The sequence below is a fragment of the Rhizophagus irregularis genome, chromosome 8 (assembly GCF_026210795.1).
Source record: "Rhizophagus irregularis chromosome 8, complete sequence".
Taxonomy (NCBI): domain Eukaryota; kingdom Fungi; phylum Glomeromycota; class Glomeromycetes; order Glomerales; family Glomeraceae; genus Rhizophagus; species Rhizophagus irregularis.
Window position 1 is genome coordinate 543643 of NC_089436.1, and position 21226 is coordinate 564868.

A 21226-nucleotide genomic window follows, 5' to 3' on the forward strand; every position below is an offset into this window, starting at 1 on the left:
ACATATACAGTATAATAAATCAATAATTATATTTTAATATTTATGACTTACCTATATACGCAGCTTAGATTCAAATTGCCCAAAATTCACTAATACGTTTATATAGCGACAGTGCTAAATTGGCAATTAATATATTACTATGAATAAGAATTTTTTTTATTTTATGAAAGATTAAATGAATTGGTATTTAATTAGAATGAAATGTTAAAAAAAAAGTTTTTGGCCGAGCCATGGCTATTTCTGTGTGCGTCCACATTTAAAAGATCCAATGATTTATAACGAATATAAAAAAAAATAAAAGCAATGTAAAAAGCTAGTCGAATAAAAATTAAATTCTAAATCAATTACCACAACATTACGAAAATAAAATTTTAAAACTTCGTCATTATAACCCTTTAACTGTATTCCGGTGGAACTTATTAATAATTTTAGAAAAGTTACAGCAGTTAGAGGGATAGATGATCATTGGCTTAAGGGTATGGACCGAAAGGCGTCCTTAACGTGGGACTGGGGGTGTATGATATTGATATTAACGTACGAACTGGTAGCATTAACCCCGGCCAGTTCGTACGTTAATATCGTACACCCCACTGTACATTAAGGGCCACGGGCAAATCCTCATGTTGATCAAGTACATCACGTGGCTCTGCATAATTCTGGCCAGTTGTCGGGATTTTGACCGGATCCCTTGGCGTAATGACATTTAAATCTGCTGGCGATCTTCAATATCCCGTTCTATTGATTTTGTATTATAATAAAAATATTAATTTTAAAATATAAAAACTAATTTTTGCTTTTTTTATAAACTTTATGTATTAATAAAATATATTTAGTTGTTTCTTAATTTTTGCGATATATTATTAAAATTATTAAATAATAAATAATATAATAAATACTTATTGGATAGATATCAGTCAAAGACTGATATCTCTTTTCCCCATCCAATAACTTATAGTTCAGTCGTTAGGAATGATGCGGTGACCAATAGGAATTAATGCTACTAATAACGATTTCAATATTAGAAATTTTTATTAGATAAATAAACTGATAGCGAATCTAGCTAGACTCAAGAAAAAATATAAGAATAGGCAAACTACGATATATATTAAATTTAACCATGAGAAAAAACTATAGTATAGGTTTTTATATCCCTTATGTCATTAAAATCCTGCATCGACTGAACAACAATAACAAAAAATATTAATTTTTAAAAATTATTACATAATAAAAAAATTAATTATTACAAAGTATTAAAAATAATAATACGTCTATAAAAAGGAATAAAAAAAACAAATGGTATCGGGATAGTAAGTGTCGGGATAATGAGTGTTAATGTCGGAAATAATGAGATTATCATTTATCAGGATTGTGAACATCGAGTTTGCGTCATAACGGAAATCTGACCATCGGGATTTTTGATCGGCTCCCAATTTAATTTCCCTTTATCATGATATGACCCTGCGTGGCACAATGACAGCCAATCATTCAACATCGTAATTACTGTAATTAATGATTAGAAGAAAATGTGCCGCTAATATAAACTATACAAGTAAAAATTTTTATACTGGTGCAACTCTTTATTCATCAAATAATTTCTATAGATGTAAAAAAAAATACACTATAAATTTATTTACAACTTTTCTTATCATGCTTATTCACCCTATAAAAATTTTTCAGAAAATTGATCACGTGCCTGAGTTTCTTCGGAATAAAAACGAATTTTTTTTGTAGGGTCAATGTTATTTGACAACATATTGGCCAATCCAAATCACTGTCTTCCGATTCTTCATGTTCTCATCTGCATTTATTCTTATATTATTATCTTCAAACCTTTCTAATCCTTCTCTTTTTAATTGAAATATTCTTGGTGTTAAATCAATAAATTCTTCTTCTTCTCCAAATCATTAAAATTACTCCTCAATACTACTTTACAGATCGTAGCGATGGCTTAATGCGCAGTAACTGCATACATGTAATTTCTTTACGATTACATAATGTGGTCACTATGTATTTATAACGCAGTTACTGCGCATTAAGCCATCGCTACGATCTTGAAGTTTCTGTAAAGTAGCTGATTCTTACACTTCGAATGTTATAATTCTTTATCTGCATTTGAAATATCATGATAAAAGCTCTCAATAAAGTTTCTAATATATTGAAATGCATTCTTTTTCTCCACTTGTCATAAAAGAATCTAAGATTTGAAAAATTACGTTTACACCAGCACTTTTAGGAATTATTCAAATAATTTTAAAGCCAATGTTTGTATATAACTGAAGGTTTACTTGATTTACAAATTGACCATCATGTAATGATGGGTTTATAATATCCAAGTTGAGGGTGCATTATAAGGTGCCTGGGTAGCTATTCTGAGCCCTGAGACGGAATAATTTTCGAGAACGATATAGATAATAAATCACATGAATGAGTTAGAAAAATTCACAACCTTTCCTGCATTTTCTCATTCCATTCCAAATATTCCCTGCTTTAGGATTATTTTCAAAAAAAAAAAAAATTCCTTTCTCAATGCCTTTCCTTTGTATGCAGGATGTAAAATAAAAGTTAAAATATTTGCATTATTAATAAAAAAATTTATTATTAAATAAATTATACAATATATACTGACTGTATGTATCATTTGCAATTATACATACCATTCATTATAAATTTTCATAAAGTGATTAGGAAGCGTCATCATCAGTTTTAATTGGATATAATTTTTTTTGCAAGATTAGTAGTTTCTTCGTTCTAAAACTAAAATTGCAATTTTAATAGGAAGAAGCACTTTTGCTAAATGATTCATATTATAAAAACCTCGTGAACTAAGAATTAAGAACTAATATTATTATAATTATCTAAAAAATATTACAAATTAATCGTTGTTAATTATTACATACTCGCAATATTTTAAATAAAAAGAAGTAATTATTTAATACTCTTATAAACCTCCTTTGTTGCGTCATAATTGAATCAACAGCTTCATAATCCAACGTGTTTCAACATACGTTTTAAGTTTATCCCCTTCAATTTGATGTTTTTTTCACCAACCCTTGAAAATAGAATGCATTTGTCATAAGACCGAACCCAAATTGAAACAAGAATCGATACATCTGACGTTTATTTGCCATGTGTATAAAATAGGATATGACGACGCGCATATAAGAATAGGGATACATATTGTAAATATTGTAAATGTATTATAAATTTATGAATAAAGTAAAGGACGCGCATTGAAAAATTATAGTTAAAAATGGTATAATTTGCGGCATTTCAATAGTGTAATAACAACGTCATACCGTTATGTTGCAATAATACTCACGTTATGGCATATATATACTATAACATCCACAAGTTAAAAAAAAAAAGGTATATACCCTTTTTTTGGCGGGAAGCTGGAAAACCTTTTTTTTCCAGCAAACAGTAGTAGAACCAATTAAGATGAATTATATACGAAAGATAAACATTAACAGAAACACCGGATTCGATAATAGTAAGAACTGTAAGAATCTGTGAACCGAATTAAGTTAATTTATTTTATAAATTATTCTGATTGGATAAAAGATTTGATGGTGTACAACTATTGCTGCGGTGATAAATTGAAAGTTTTCAGAAATTTTTTTTTTTTAATAAATATATAAAATAATATTGTAAATATCTACTATCAAACTACAAACTATCAAACAACGGATGAATGTTATATATTGTTTTGATGATATCGCATATACAGTACATTTTAAGGTGCAATGATGTAATCTTTTTACGGGGAATTTTTATTTGCATTATCTGTATCATAACAAAGAAGATAGAATTTCGGTTCGAGATTCCATTTGTATTGTATAAATTATATATATATTGTTTATTTATTATCAGTTCATCTAAAGTTTATCCTCCCTTAACGAGATCAAATTCATTGAAAAAATCAAAAATGTAAATTTAAAATGAAAAAAAAGGTTGATTTAAGGTTAAATCTCAAAAAAAAAAAAAATATGTGCATATTATTTATTATTATTTTTGAAACAAGATTAGATCGTAATTCGGATTAAAATCTTATTTAAAAAATCTTGTACTTTCAAGGGAATATTAAAAATCTTCTTTTAAATAAATAGGAAATACCTTTTAATTTTAAAAATGGATAAATTAAATCCTTTAAGGGGTTGAAAGTGTTGAAAGAGTTGAAAGAGTTGAAAGGATTGAAAAGTTATTATTGGTTAGATATTACTATTATTGAGTATTATCGAGTACTATTAGTAGTTGATGTATTATTGGTGGTATCAGGTGCAACAAAGAAAAATCATGTCATTATGATACTAATATGATAATCATATTTTTATCACGAAAGATATTATATAAAAAAAAAAAGAGTTCTATATTAGTTTAAACCGAATTAAAACCGAATTAAACCAAAATTAAACCTTAATTAAGTGAAAAATACCTTTCCATAAAAATAAAAGAAAAGAAAAAAAAGAAAAGGAGAAAAAAATTTAAATTTCATCCCCTTAAAAAAAAAAACTTAGATTCGAAAGATAGTACTGTATTATAATTATTTTTTTAAAATAAGTACACTTATTCTTACTCTTACATGAATGACATTCAATGAATGAATGAAAAAAAAATTTTATTTATATATGTTTTTTTTATCTTTAAGAATTTCTTTATTTCGTTAATTCATTGATGATTTGTCAGAATTTAATCATGTACCAATTGTACCATGTTGTTTATTATTATCCAATATCAGATATTAATTATTAATCATATATGCAAAAAAAAACTCATTTTCATTCTCCGATTTTTAAAATAGATCCGACTCATCATGATTGATTTTTAATTTTTAAGAGAAATAATAATTTTTTCACACGCAAATTAAATTAATTGCATAAATTTAGCAAAATAAAGGGAACAGGAGAAAACCTTATTTTTATTTATTTAAAGATTACAAAAGATCTTCTTGATTGTCATTGATCTGTGTGTACGTCCCCTTCGGGATACGCGTATAATGAATGAACTTTAAAAAAAGATACTATCTCATAAATGTAAAAAATGAATAAAATGGTTCGAGAAATTGTTTTACAAACAAAGAAGAATAAAGATAACAAGAAATAAAAAGAAAATTACTTAAAGGGGGATAAGATTATACGTACGCGTGTATGAAATTCCGTATCGAGTAATATAAAAAAGAATTTGTACATCCGCGTAAAAAAAGTTTTTTACACAAATAAATAAATTTAAAGGAAACAAAACATGCCAAAGTTAGTCAAATCTCATTGAAGAAAACAAAACTGCGCAATGAGACTGCAAATACTGCAGGGGAAATGAGGAATTCGCGTAAAAAAAATATAAATGATTGAACTTGAAAAAAGAGAACAAGAAACAAATTATAACTTTAAATGTGAGAGTTTGGACCGCAATGGATAATTTTAACGGAATCGCGCACTAATATGGTGAAATTATTCTTTTCTTTTACTTTCTTGGATATTTACATAAGAATTTATTATTTACATGATTACTTTATTATTTACAAGATTTGTTTTTAACATTTGGAAAAAAATCATCCTAAAATTAATTTTTTAATTTTCTTCAATTGTAAAAAATATATGTCGATCTAAAAATGCATTTTATTGATATACGTGAAAAAAGTAATTAATTTATATGGTGAACGCCACTCTTAAATCTCCGATATTTAAAAGAAAAAATTAGAATTGTTTTTTGAGAGTGGCGCAGAATTTAAAAGAAAGAGATTTTAATTCACCATTATATGAAGAACAATGTCATATATTAGGAATATACGGTATGTTAACAGTTAATACAATGTGAGATGGAATTTTAACGCCATTTTGCATAAATATAATATATAATTTGGTAAAGATTTACATCGTGGTTAATGTGCGTGGCAAAACAATATTGTTCTATTTTTCACTATTTGCGTCAACATTTTGTTTAAAATATTCTAAAATAATGAATGAACCTTTAAATGTATAAACATTTTACTTCCTTGAAGAATTTTTTGAATAATGTAGAAATTTCAAAATGTGTGTAATATTCGGTTTATTTAAGCATAAGTATGTTTGATCTACAACAAAGTTATTATATATTTAGGAAAACTGTGGCTAAACTTGCAGTCCATAATATAAATTAAGAAATGATATTCCTAGGAACAATTATTTGTGGCTTCAACGTTAAACAATAGAATATATTTAATGATGCCATCCTTCTATATTCGAAAATACTTTAGAACATATTAGAACATAAATGATTATTCGTAAAATATTTTAGAACATAATAATCATAATGATAATTTTAATTATATTATATTAAAATTTAAATTTTTCCTTTGTCTTTTTAAGAAATTTTTAATCGATTACATGAAAATATTAGAATTTTGTCTAATTTTCGAAACATTTTCTTTAGATTTATTTCTTTAAATGTATTTTCGCACTTTCCCTTTAATATATTTATGAAACTCAATAGTAAAAAGATCATCAAGTCCCCCATGAAAATTCATTGTAAATAATATACAGTATGTAGCATCTACTATATGTATATGTACTTACATACAATATATTCAATATAGTAAATTATTTTAAAAAACGTAAATTAGAAAGATAAAGAAAAAAAGGTACATAAAAAAGGTACATAAAAAATTAAAATATTTAAAATATTTTATTTTTTATAATAATAATAAAAATAAAAAAATTTTTTTAAAAAATTACTTTTCCGTATATGATATTAAGTTGTAACACTTAATACGTAATTTATATTTAATCATTATTTTATCATGGTTAAATTATTAAAACAATGAATGTACATTATAATAAAATATATTGTTCAGATTTACAATCTATAAATAATTTATGTTTAAAATATAATAAAATTTTTTCTTTCCAAATTCAACCCCATTATAGTTACATTGTTCAAATTTAACACTATTCAATAGAAAATTCGATTGTCCAATCGATAATCATTTTTTTTTGTTATCAACTTTTATTGAACAATAAACATTCGATAAACTATTAACCCTGAAATCGCATAAAAATGACGGATTTTGGACGTACTTTCAAAAATTCAAAAAAAATCATTTTCTTTGAAAATAAAAACAAACAAATAATAATAATAATAATCCTTTTTTTTTTAAAAAAAAAAAAGAAATAGTTTCAAAAAAAAGAAATAGTTTCAAAAATAGAAACACTTTCAATTTAATAATAAATTTTCTTATCTTTTCCCCCATTAACATTAGTTATCATATTTATCAAAATGCATGCCTCAGCAGTAGTCTGTGATGAACGCGTCACTGAAAATCAATCACAATCACCTTGTAAAGCTCGTCATTTCAAGGCTATTGAAGGAATTCCTTCAACTTATATTCTTGAAAAACTTCATCAATTGGGACCAAGATATTATGGTGATAAATCAACAGCTTTTGCAGAACTTTATGTTGAAGGAATAGATAAACCATTTTGGGTTCATGAGGAATATCTCGTTCTTCAATCCGTTTTCTTTCAAGAAACTCTTCAAAATGTCACTTCTGGGGATATAATTACAATTACTTTACCTTCTCCTGATACTTTTGAACATATCTTGCAATATTTATATGATGGTGACGCTGATAAATGGTATGATACTTTGACTCCTGAAAATTATTTCGGTGTCTGGCAAAATATTGAATCTCTCGGTTTGGGAATTGAAGCGAGGGCCATTTGTCTTACTTATTATCATAGCGAGATTAAAAAGAAAAACTTAAATGATGATGATGATGATGATGATGATGAAATGATTGATGATGACATGATGGATGATGATGATGAAGAATGTATTCGATAAATTTTCATAAATTTCATTAAACCCATAATTTTTATACTTTTTTTTCATTAATAGCGATTTTATTATAAAATGAACATTTTTAAACAAAACAAAACATTTTTAAATTTTATATGTTGATAACTTTTACATTCAATTTCAAATTTTTACAAATTTCACACATTTATTTCAACAACCGCTAATACGCATTTCTCCAATAATTTTTTTTTTTGTAAGATTCTTTTCATAAATATTAATAATATTATAGATAAATTTATTTCATATATACATATTCCGAAATTATCCAAATTATCCACAATCAACAAAATTTGTAAATTTTTATATAAAAGAAATTCATTAAAGAATAATTCGTTTGAACACTTTTTTTTTTCAAAAAAAATATATATATATATATATTCTAAGCTTTTTTTTATTATCTATTTCAAAATTTATGTTAAAAAATTGTAAAAATTTTTAAAATGTTAAAAAAAAATGTTAAAAGCGTTAAAAATGTAAATTAAGTTGACATATTTGATATCGATTTTGATACCGATATGTTTTTTAAAAAAAATAAAAAAATAAAAATTCAATCTTTTCTTGGCGTTTTAGAAATGTAATAACAAACTTACTAATTTAAAAATTTGAAATTTACATAATAAAAAATTATAAAAACTTCTCATGTTTGATTAGAAAGACATAACAATGATTTAATCTATTAATTTTTATTATTCTTTATTCTAATCCGTCTATTGTTAAGACGTATAATTTTAAATTCATATATTTTATTTATTTTTATTAGAAATTTGTTTTTCTTCTCAAATTTGATTGCATTTATCATTTTCATATTATCACCGTTTTTAAAATGGTGTGCCAGTTTACTTGTGATCGTATATTCGAATCTCAATATTCGTCCGGTTTTCATCCGATTTTTGTTCGGTTATATTTTTTTTTATTCAAATATAACTCTATACTCCATTTTGAAACCGGTGATAAATTTTCTCCACTTTAAGGAAACAAAAAACAAAAATAGAGTCATAATGTTTAGACGAACTTGTGCCATCCAAAATGTTTTAAATATTTAAAGATTTACAAAATCCTTACCAAATGCATCAAGTCGATCCATATGACCATATCTAAATTCATTTATTATTTTTAGTAAAACTGTCGTCAAGAGCCTTTAAGAAGCAACACTAACCACATTTTTATTCTGAATGGACTTTGGGTATTTTAGAAGCCTTAAATGAATTAAGTATAATGTAAAATCTTTTAAAAACTGTTGGTATTGTTTAAAATTGTTCAACGGCCGCGTTATCACTTTATTAATAGAAATGTTTCGCGTAAAACAAAATATTAAATTGCAATGAAATATTATAATAATCAGTATTATAAATATTGCTATAAAAAGTCTAATAAAATAAGAATAATAATAAAGAATAATAATAAAGTTATTATAATATCTTAATATTGTATTATGTATCGATGTAAATAAAATATTGATCTTGACTTTTTTTATAAATTTAATTTAAACAATTTAACGTGGTTTTATGCCTTTTTAACTTTATTAATGAACAATACAACGAAGACAGTATTGCAAACGCATTTTGTACAAGAGTCACCCGTACACCACAACTGAGCCACAGTACAGATGACATCTTTTTTTTATAAATAAAATATCAGATATCTGATATGCTTTTTTTTTTAATATTAATATCAACATTCAACATATTACGTATATATCATCATAAATTTATTATAAAATTTTTTTTTATCTTTGGGTTAGGTTACCGGATGTTTCAATAATTTATAATTTGAAAATATGAAAGTAATAAAAAGATAATTAAAAAAAAATCATAAAAAAAAAATAGATATTTTATAATAAAAATTTTTGAAAGGATTTTATAATTTTTTGAATTACAGTTAGAACTTGATATACAAACCTTCCAGTTTAATAGAAAAAATCATTATATGAAAATTTATAATATTTATATATAAAAATAATGTTTTTACTTCAAATCACCGGGGGTGATCATCACCGTTGGCCAGAATTATCAATTTTTACCGGCACTATATTTTTTTAATGCTGGTTGGTTGTTATAATTTCAGTTACCAGTGATCATCACCTCCTGGTAATAGTTAGAAAAATTCTAAAATCTTAAAAAATTGCTTTATTTAAAATTCACTACAAAATAATATTTTAATTTTATATTTATATATGGGTTTTGTAGATTATCACTATGGTGATATATTGCCAGACTTTAAATGTCATATATTTAGCAAATTCATCATGTAGCAATAAATTGTACTTATATGTTTTTTTGTTAATACATTTTTCTATACATATTCTATTAATACATTCTTTCTATCATACATTCTAACCCTATAAAAAATTTTTATCCAAATATTCCCATTATTTCTCCGTGTATTCTGTAAAAATTCCGTGAAAATGATACATTCACGGATATCCGTGTTAGCGAGATGAAAATTTCCATGATTTAAGGCTATAAATTCCATTAAAATGATACATTCACGGAAAAAATATGGAAAGATAAAACACAGATCAGATTTTTTACAGGGTAATTAAATATCCCTAACCAATTGTTCATTATACTTCTTTTTTCTAGATATAGTAATAAAGTCAATATGCAAATAACAATATCAGTAAAAATAAATATATTGATTATTACCTTGCAATTTTTTTGATAATGTCTGACTTTCCCACATTTTCTGCAATATTGCTGATTTTATGACTTAGGTTTAGAGGTTTTAGCAGATGATTTAAATCTTTTGATATCCAAGAGTTATCTTTTGCCATATTGTTTTTTAGAATTTTGTAATACTGGTACTAAAGGATCAATATTTTTTTTATTAGTTATTTTATCTTGATTAATGTTATTTAATTTATCCAAATCTGATTCACCATCTTCTGTAAATTCTTGTAACAAGCTAATAAACTATTTTGATTTAGAATTAAATTGTAGAGTCTTGTTTAATACTTTTTTATACATTTCATATAACTTTCTATAGATAAGTTTCTATTTAAGAATTGTCAATTGCTCTTTACAAAATACATTATTATTTTGATTAAATAAACATAAACTTATATTAGAATCATTAAATTCATTATAATTATAAGTAATGTTTTCTATATAAATTTGTCAATAATAAAAAATAGTTTTTGCATAGTATTTTTATTTTTATTGTCATCATATCATTAAGAAACAATAAATTGTATGTAAAAAAAATGCCATTTTCATTACTAACATTATCTGATAAATAATATTTATAAATAATACCACAATATAAATTGAAATATACAAATACAAATACTCCTAATTACTGTATATAATAATAAAATATAATAGGATCCCAGAAAATATATAAATAGATAAGATCCAGCCAAAAAAATTTTACTATAAGCTTTAAGGATTTTTTCAGAACCAGAACTATAATAATACTAATCAGTTTTTAAATTAGAAAATTAAATTTCTGGCTAGTATTATTTAAAAAGGAAAAAATTTACACAATTTTTTTGGCAAATTCTAAGCAATTTGAGATTTTACTTATTTATATATTTTCTGAAAGCCTAATGTAATATTTGATATCCAATGAATTTTTAACATTATAGCCCATATTTTTCTAACATTATATGATTCAACAAATTCAATCATTTGATTTAAAGTAACTTTTGAAATATTACTGGATATTTATTCAATTATAATTTCAAATGTTTTTTCCTATAAAATTAGATTCTTATAAGTATTTTATATACAATAATTATTAAAAATTCATTATACTTAAAAATATACCTTATGGCTTATATATATATATTAGCATCTTGGTTTATCTGGTTTGCTACATAATTTAAAAATTGATTCATCTTATCACAATGTATTTTTAATATTGTTGGTATAAAAAATAAATTCTTGTATATTTTGATCAATTTTTGTAAATAAAAAATTTGTATTAGTTTGCCTTTTTATATCAGAAATTAATAAATGCCAGCATTTATATTTTTATTTTTTATCCTGTTGATTAAGAAATCTTTGATAATGGAATATTAGAATTATTTAACAAATGCTTTAAACAAGCATTAATTAATTCAACTTGAAATCATCAGTTTAAATTGAAATATTAACAATTATTGAATAATGTATTTGTTTAATTAAATAATGAATAAAAATAATTAATCATGAATAACATAACACTTTTTAACATAGAACTAGCTATCATTCCTTCTGTAAAATAATACTTAATGTAACAATGAGTCTAATATTCTTTTATTTTATAAAAATATTTCAGATAATAATTCTTTGCTTTAAAGTAGTTTTCTATGGATTTGTTAAAATGTTGTTGAAAAATATTTTCAATAATATAATTACAATAGCTATAAAAATCATAAATAAAACTCTGATATTTATTATTTAATAATTTCTTAAATTCTTATTCAAGTTTTAAGAAATGTGAAAGATACAGTGAATCAGATAAGTAGATAGAAATATTTAATGAATTGCTACATTTACAGCTGAATCAGAATCTGTAATAATAATAACAGGTTGTATACTAGTAGCTTTAATAATATTGTTAAACATCCAAGTGTATGAGTCAAAACTTTCATTGATTAATAATCCTTGAATAAGTAATATATTTTAATGGTCATTATTAAATTCAACAATCAAAAATAATGCCATATCATATTACATCAGGAAATTTGTTTAGGCGTAATTTAGTGTAATATTTCGGAGGTGGTGTAAAATTTCGAAATATTACACTAAAAACATAATATTACAAAAGTTTACGCTTTTAAATTTGAATAATTATAGTAATTTAAGAATATCTCGCTATCTACTGATCCAAACAAGACTATCTATAGCTCATTGGAATCAGCTCATCAAGACGAATCGAATGGTAGTAAAATCATATCTCTACGTTCTATAGATGACTTTCTATTAATTTAAAACTTTATTGCATACTATAGAGCGTTCTATCAACTGTAGAAATGCGAATTTACTACCATTCGATTCGTCTTGATGAGCTGATTCCAATGAGCTATAGATCGTCTTGTTTGGATTAGTAGATAGCGAGATATTCTTAAATCACTATAATTATTCAAATTTAAAAGCGTAAACTTTTGTAATATTACGTTTTTAGTGTAATATTTCGAAATTTTACACCACCTCTGAAATATTACACTAAATTACGCCTAAACAAATTTCCTGATGTAATTAGTCTTATGTGTAATATCATTTATAATACAATTAAAATATTATATCTAATTCTTTATTTGAGAAGATATCATTCATAGTAAGTAAGTGAGAGTATTATTTTCGTCCTAACTTCAATATATAATCCATTAAGAATTAGCTTTTTTTTGACTTTTAAGTCAATTTGAAATATTAATAGTATCATTTAATAATGAATTCTTTATAGAACAAAATTTTTAAATAGCTTTATAAAGTTTTGTGAATATACTAGATGAGTTGGATATTTTCCTTCAAGAAAATTTTGTTATGCTATTGCTTCAAATTTGCAAAATATAATTATAAATTTAATATCCTCAAATATTAAATTGGTAAAATTTTTAAAATCCTTAAATTCAATCATTGATACATTTAATAGATGATTATAATATTAATCAACAATTTTATTAATAATTACAATTCTTTAATTTTAGGCATGAAGCATTAATAATAAATAAACAACCAATTTTTTTTTGTAATAGTAACTTTAGTTGAAATAGAATCATAGGCACGTTTATAAAAACAGATATATGTATAGCAGCAAATAACTTCTCTATCACAATCTACATGATCTTTAATAATTCAAAAATCTTGTTATTTAGTCTATGTATTTACAAAATCTTTGCAATTATCCCATAATTCAAATTTTTTCCCTATATATAATAGTACATGTTTATTTTTATTAAACAAAATTATCTTATTATTATTACAATTATTTATTAAAAAAAAAATTATGAAATTAGAAATAGCTAATATTAAAATCTGATCTTAAATTCACTTTTCTAACCTAACCCTAACCCTAATCTAAAAACTAACTTTAATCCAACCTACCCTAACCATAATCCTAACCTTAAATTCTAATCTTAACTATATATACTATGTGTAAATTCTGAGGTTTGAATATCTTCACTCAATTTTTCTTCCATATTTTCCATAAAATAGTAAATAAAGTAATTTACATTTGATATTAATAAAAAAAAAGGTATGTTTATATTTAATATTAGCAAAAAAATATGATTTTACATTTAAATATTAATGAAAGAAATAGCTAAAATGAAAATATTTCAATAGAGAGAGAGAGAAGTTGTGGGAAACACTGATTTACTTGATAATCAAAAAGTTTATTAAAAGTATAATTCATGTAATTATAATTTATTTTATATCATTACAATAAAATAATTACACTAATTTTATTAATTATTACATAATCACATTAATCAAATCACATAACAAATGGGATATAGCAATAAATTACATATGCAATAAATTATAATTCTCTTTATATATAATCAAAATTTTTAAAAGAAAAAATTTATTAATAGGAAATCAAATTAATCCAATCTTAATGTAATTTTTTAAACTAAATAATATTTAATTTTAAAGTTTATAAATTATTATTTTAATATAATTAAAATTTTATTAATAAATATAGTAAAATAAACTTTAAAAAAGAATAGATATTTTATAAAGAAATTTTTTTTTATATTTATATATAGTGGTTTCCAAAAAAACTGCATCAACTTTTTTAAAATTGTTAATTACCTTTATTAAATCTTTAATCCAATTAAAATAAATATTAAATCAAAAAAACCTGGTATTTTTTTTAGGCATTTTTTAAAATTTTTGAAAAATTAAACTTTTCATAAAAATTATATTATACTTCTATAATAAAAAAATGTAAAATTAATTATTAAATAAATTTATTTCACTTTAATTTATAAAAATTTTATTAAAATACCAAATTTCAGTAATTTAATAGTGAATTTCATTTTGATTTACATATATTACATTGAATTTTCAAAATTTTATGATGAAATTCATCTTTGGTGAATTTCACCTTAATTTATATAATATATAAACAAACTTTTAGCTTTAGAACACCATTTTTTTTTTATTTTTATAATTTTCTTTAAACAATAAAGAATTCTAATGATTATAATAAAGATATATATAAAATAAAATGCATTTTTATTATCACCATTTAATGATAATTTTACTATAAATTTTTACTTTTATTTTTTATTTTATTTTAAATTGCATGTTTATTTTTATTTTCTTTTTCTTTTTCTATTTTATTATTATTTTTATTTATATTTTATTTGTATTTTATTATTATTGTTATTTTCTTTATTTGGTTTGTTATCATTTATATTTTGATGATCACATCCTATTAGGTGGATATAGCTCATGATAATTTATTTATATGGTATATGAATTTAATATCAATAAAGTATATATAGATCATTAAAAAAAAAAAAAAAATTCTATTTAATTACTTTATATTATTATTAGATATAGATGTTTAATAATAAAATAATACAAAATTTGAAATTTTTTTTTGAGTTGCAAAGTTGCACTTATTATACAATTAGAGATTTGTAAAAAAAAATATTCTAAACATATATTTCATAAACAAAATGTCTATAATACTATTTATAATTTATGTCAGAATAATAAAGATAAAAAATCTAACTCTATATTATTTCTTAATCTTTTATTTAAAAGAATCCATATTGAAAAGTTTTTATTCATCATACTGGTAATAAAAATCACCTATCAAATATATTTTGAATGTTTTTCAATTAACAAGAATTGTATAAAGAATCCCACTTACTATTAAGATAGGTCATCTTATAGCCCAGAGATAATAATTGCATAATTTTACATTAAATGTATAAATTATGCAATAATATATAATTTAGATTTATTGCATCATAAAATTACATAATTTGAATTCTTTCTATATTGGAACATATAATGCCATAATCTGCAATAAATTGATTTTAATTTATTGCTAATTAAATATTCATTACATGACTAATTTATAGATTATTAATTACAATCTCTTTTTTTTCTTACAATGCCAAAAAAATAAAAAATCATATCAGTTTATATTAAATATAATGAATATGAAAACATTTTTTAAGTTGATGACAATATTTTCTTTTGTAATTATTGCAATATTTTTGTAAAATGAAAGCATAAATCTGTTGTAAATAATTATTATAATAATCAAAAATATATTTCTAATGTAAAAAGCTATAAAAAAAAGTAATAAACTGTAGCAACTTATCTTTTCCTCTACTTAAACAGCTGCTGAATCAAAAAAAAACTTATAAAAGACTTTATAAAGCATTTCTGGTAGCAGATATTTCTCTTGAAAAAGTCAATTTACTTTTTCCATTTTTTAAAAAATACATTAAAAATAGAAGTTCTATTCTTCAAACTCCTACTCTCAGGTAAAATTACCTACCTAGTATTTTTGATGAATACTTTCAGTCATTTAAATTACTTTTTGAAAACCTATATCTATAATTATGGATGAAATCACTGATGATTGTGTACAAAATGTTATAAATATACTTTTTTACTATCATAATGAAACAAAATTAGTTCCAATTAATTTTCTTGAACATGTTAATAATACTATGATAGTAGGACAAGTTTTTACAATAATCCTTACTCACTTTAATATATCCTTCAATTTATCTTATTTATTTTTATCAGATTTAGCTGTGTACAATCAACTTCCTTTATAGTTACTCCTGTTATAGTCATACTCTACTATATAGTCACACCAGTTGAATGTTCAAATACTTTATTATTAAAATCTATCCTATATAGTCACAATCTATCTATAGTCACTATTACACCTATCCTTAAAAATCTTATATTAAAAAGAACCATTTATAATCACAGTTATACACAGGTCAAAAAAGAATCTATCATACACATATCGGGTACCTATATATCGGTAACCAATTAGGTACATATCGGGTATATATACATATTAACAATATATCGGGTACCCGATTTGATTTTTAATGTGAAACTTCAAATATAGTTAAATTATCAGGTATCCGATATCTAAACTATTAGTTACCAGTATGTTATATAATATATATCAGGTATCCGATATGTGTATCACCGGTCAAAATCGATTCTATCAGGTACATATCGGGTACCTATATATCAGTGACTAATCAGTTATATATCGGGCATTTTTACATATCAGGTACCCGATTTATCACATTAAAAATACTCCTAAAAATTGAGACCCTGATATCTAAACTATTAGTCACCAATATATTTCTAATAGATATCGGGCACCGATATTTGTATGAAATTCTAATAATCGGAGGTACTATGTGTGACACAAATTTTTCTATTTGGTTAAAATCTAATCGACAGTCATCTGACTGATCATTAATAATTTTTAAGATCGTTTAAATATATATTTATTCTTTTTTTTAGAATGCTGGATCTCTTGTTTGTAGAATAACGGGACTTCTTTTTTCGCTGGATTTTTGAATGAATCTGGATTGGAATGTAGTAAGAAATAGAGAAGGGGAGAAGAACTTTTTGTTAATTTTAAAGAAACATAGTAAGGAATAGAGGGGAGATTTCCTTTTAATATTAAAGAAACGTACTAACATTTCTTTCTTTCTTTTTTTAGGTTTTCAGACTTTTTGAATAGAACTTGAGCTTGAAATGTAAGAAATAGAGGAGGAGGGGGTTTCTTTTTAATATTAAAGAAACGTACTAACATTTCTTTCTTTTTTTACTGATACTATATATATATATAAATGTTGATTCTTATAAGTACATTGCTTAAAAAAAACGTTACATTAATATTGAATACATCAATTTCTTATGTGCCATAGGCCAAAGATCGTGTTTTAGTAGGTTTTATATATAAAAGTTCCTTTAAAAATAAAATATGTATTGTGATTACAAAATAATTCCTAATATATGGAATTTTTATAAAACTTTATTATTTTTTTTTTAAAAAAAAATTATATTAAAAATTATTCATACGATAAAAAAAAATATAAAAAAAACATTATTGAATATTATAATATATTACGAAAAGAACATCTGACCACAATCAGAATGCTGTTCGACCCCAATCGAACTAAGTCCAATTACAATTGGACTAAAAAAAAAAATTTACATCTGACCACAATCAGAATACTGTTCGACCCCATCCCCCGACTAAGTCCAATTACAATTGGACTAAAGAAAAAAAATTTTTTTGCTGACCCAAAAAAAAAAGAAATTGGCTGCCCCACTTAAACATAAAAAAAAAATTCAGCCGATCTGATCTGAAAAAAGTTAAATAATTAGATTCAAAAAATTAGTAATAATAATTTTAAAATTTTACTTACAAAAATTATAAAAAAAAAGCTCTAGTGCCAAGGCTCTTTCTGTCTATTAGATTTACAATCCTTTGCTTGGTGCCTGGTACTTTTCCAACACTTTATACAACTTCCCCTATATTTTGGAGGTATTTGGTGGCAATTTACTAGCCAATGTGGGCCATAGCAATATAAACAAAAAATTTTTGATGAATCACCTGTTTTTGTAATTTTAAAAATTTTTATATAATAAGTCATTAGATAATTTATAAACTTTAATTTCGTATTAAATTAATAAATACTAGACTGGTGTAACGGTTGTAGTGGTTGTTGTTGTAATTGTTGTGGTTGTTGGTATGGTTGGTGCTTGGCAGCTGTTGTTACTAATAATAAATATAATGGAAATTTTTATATTAATAACTAAATTGATAGGACATTTTTTCTCAAAAGTGAATTGTTAAAAATTTCTTACTAATATTGCTAATATGAGATAACGAAGAAATATATTTATCTGTTTCATAACTAAAAAATATATTTAAAATTATATTTAGGAATTTCTTTTTATTTATATTTTTATATTAATTATTTTACTTACGAATCATTCTTTTTAAGTGCGTCAACAGTAAGTTTATAAATTTCCTTTATTCCATCTTTATAAACTTGACTTGCGATCTTTTGAGCTTCTAACAACAATATCTTATTTTTATCAGTTTTTTCAATTTTTTCATCTTCGTGACGAAACGTCTTACTTTTTTCAGGTTTTTCAATATTAGATTCATGGTTTTTTTTGTACATTTTAATAGAAATAAAAAAATGTAGGAAAAAAAATAAAAAACGCGTACATTTTATCTTTTTAAAAAAAACTCTTATGAAAAAAAAAAAAATTGATGTTAAAATGTTAAATTGGGGAATAAACCATTATTTTATAATATTTTTTAGAAAATCATGACGTTATAATTGATAATCTAAAGATTAAGAGCATGATAAACTTAGCTATATAAATCAATAAATAATGCTTTCCAGTAACCAAAAATGAATATCAGACAGTACCACATGAAAATACAGTATTTATATATAATCTTGCACATTAGAAATCAAATCGGATACCTAATATGTTGTTAATATGCATATATATATACCCGATATGTATCTAATTGGTTACCAGGTATCCGATATCTAAATTATTAGTTACCAACAGTGTTGGAAATTCAATGTGCGGAGTGTGCGCGCGCACAAATTTTAAAAACTCCGCACATGACCAAAAATTTTTGCGTGCGCTTTGCGCACACAAAAATTTGCATATCTGACACATTCTTGTATATTTTACACATTTCCGCACATTGCATATGAATTTGCGCACATAAAAATTTCAAATAATGTGCGCATTCTGCACATGATTTAAAATCTGAATTTCCAACACTGGTTACCAATATGTTATATAATACCCGATATGTGTAGGATTTTTTAATTTAAATAATATTTTGAAATTACATGTTTGTTAATTAAAATTTTGTTCCAATTAATCTATTTCGATATTTTTTATAAGCTTATAATAAATAAAATATAACAAAATACATTGTTTTGCTAAATGTTAGCTTTTATGCAGATCAAATCAGATTAGATCTGTTCGATCTAAAGTTTAATCATTCAATTTATTATATAATCCAATAAAGTAAACTTATTTAAGACTAGATTATAACAAGTATTACATAAAAAAAAGAATTATTTTGATTTATGTTTCTTATTTTTTTTTGATTTGACCTTTTTTTGGTTTTTTTTTCTTTTTTTTACTAGAATTTGTTCTGTTTTGAATTTCTTCTTCATTATTATTTTCATCTTCAATATCATTATCACTATTATTCTGATCATCAGTATTATAGTCATATACTGGAATATTGACATTTGAATAGTTAAATTGTTCAAGTGCATCCTGATTAAGGCACCAACTTGGTACACCTATGGGTGGCACGTTAGATGTATTGTATCTTGATTGACTTGATTGAGCTCTTTTACGTTTTAAAGTTAATGGTTTCTTTTTTAATAATTCGACTGTTGGATCAATTCGGTCGTGTAATAATCTCAAAAGCTTAAATAAATAAATTATTATTAATATTTTTAATAAATAAAACAAATAAAATAAAAATTATACATACTGCAGGAGAACGCCACCATTTATTATGAATGTATATTGATGATGACTTTTGTTTTATAGCTTCCTCAATAATTTCATCATCTTCAACTACTGCAGATTGCGTAATGGGCCATTCTTCCTCAGGATCAGTTTCTTCCCACTCTTCTGAGTGGTAACCTGAATCCTTAAGAATCTTTACTAGATCCTCCTCCGGATATCTGAGAATATATTTATTTTTATTCTCTATTAAGTAATTTGTTGCGTGCGCCCTTCTTTTCTTCTTCTAATAATGTAATTATAAAATGCAGTAAAGTTAACTAAAATTCTATTTCATATTAATTAAATATTTACTTACCTCTTGCATTCTTGAATTTTTACTTGATCTTCTCTTGTTTTGTTTAACTCTTTCATCTCCTTGATTTTTGATATTACTTGTACGATGTCTAGAACGCCACCGTCCATACAACATTTTTAATAATTTTCTATTCGTAATGCTGTATTTTTTATTTACAATTTTATATAGAGGTGGCAGTAGCTTCGTAACTATATTCTCCTTTTGTTCGACCCAAGTTAGTTTTTCGTCTATTTTATAGATATCTTTTAGTTCGAGTCGACCCATATAAACACTTCTTGCTATAAAATAATAGGCAAACATAAATAAAATAAAAAAAACCAGAAATAATAAATAAATTATAATAAATAATACTTGCTTTAATCATTTTATATGATGATGAAGACGAAGATAAAGAGGAAGAGGAAGAGGAAGAGGAAGTAGAAGAGGAAGAGGAAGTGGAAGAAGAAGAAGAATTAGATTCCCGATCACTATCCATTATTACTTATATATTTTAGTTAAAATATAAAATTTTGATTGAAAAGAGGAGAAAAGGGTTTGTGTAAATTTATATTGATTTCAGAATCATAAAGACACG

The 21226-nt window shown here is 23.7% G+C and overlaps 2 protein-coding genes across 2 annotated transcripts; one reads left to right on the forward strand and one right to left on the reverse strand.

Annotated features, from left to right (window-relative positions):
• Nucleotides 1-7055: 7055 nt before the first annotated feature.
• Nucleotides 7056-8434, forward strand: OCT59_028019 (uncharacterized protein). Its single transcript, XM_066147031.1, has one exon. It carries the CDS (start codon nt 7249-7251, stop codon nt 7813-7815), a length of 567 nt encoding a protein of 188 aa, XP_065993785.1. The 5' UTR covers nt 7056-7248; the 3' UTR covers nt 7816-8434.
• A 10023-nt stretch (nt 8435-18457) lies between these two features.
• Nucleotides 18458-18961, reverse strand: OCT59_028020 (uncharacterized protein; the record flags this gene model as incomplete). Its single annotated transcript, XM_066147032.1, has 3 exons — nt 18458-18549; nt 18639-18688; nt 18762-18961. The coding sequence occupies 3 exons, from the start codon at nt 18959-18961 to the stop codon at nt 18458-18460; spliced, it is 342 nt and encodes a 113-aa protein (XP_065993786.1).
• Nucleotides 18962-21226: the final 2265 nt, after the last annotated feature.

What these genes read in the sequence shown, in the direction of transcription:
- OCT59_028019 (XM_066147031.1), top strand. Translation starts at nt 7,249, where the DNA reads ATGCATGCCTCAGCAGTAGTCTGTGATGAACGCGTCACTGAAAATCAA.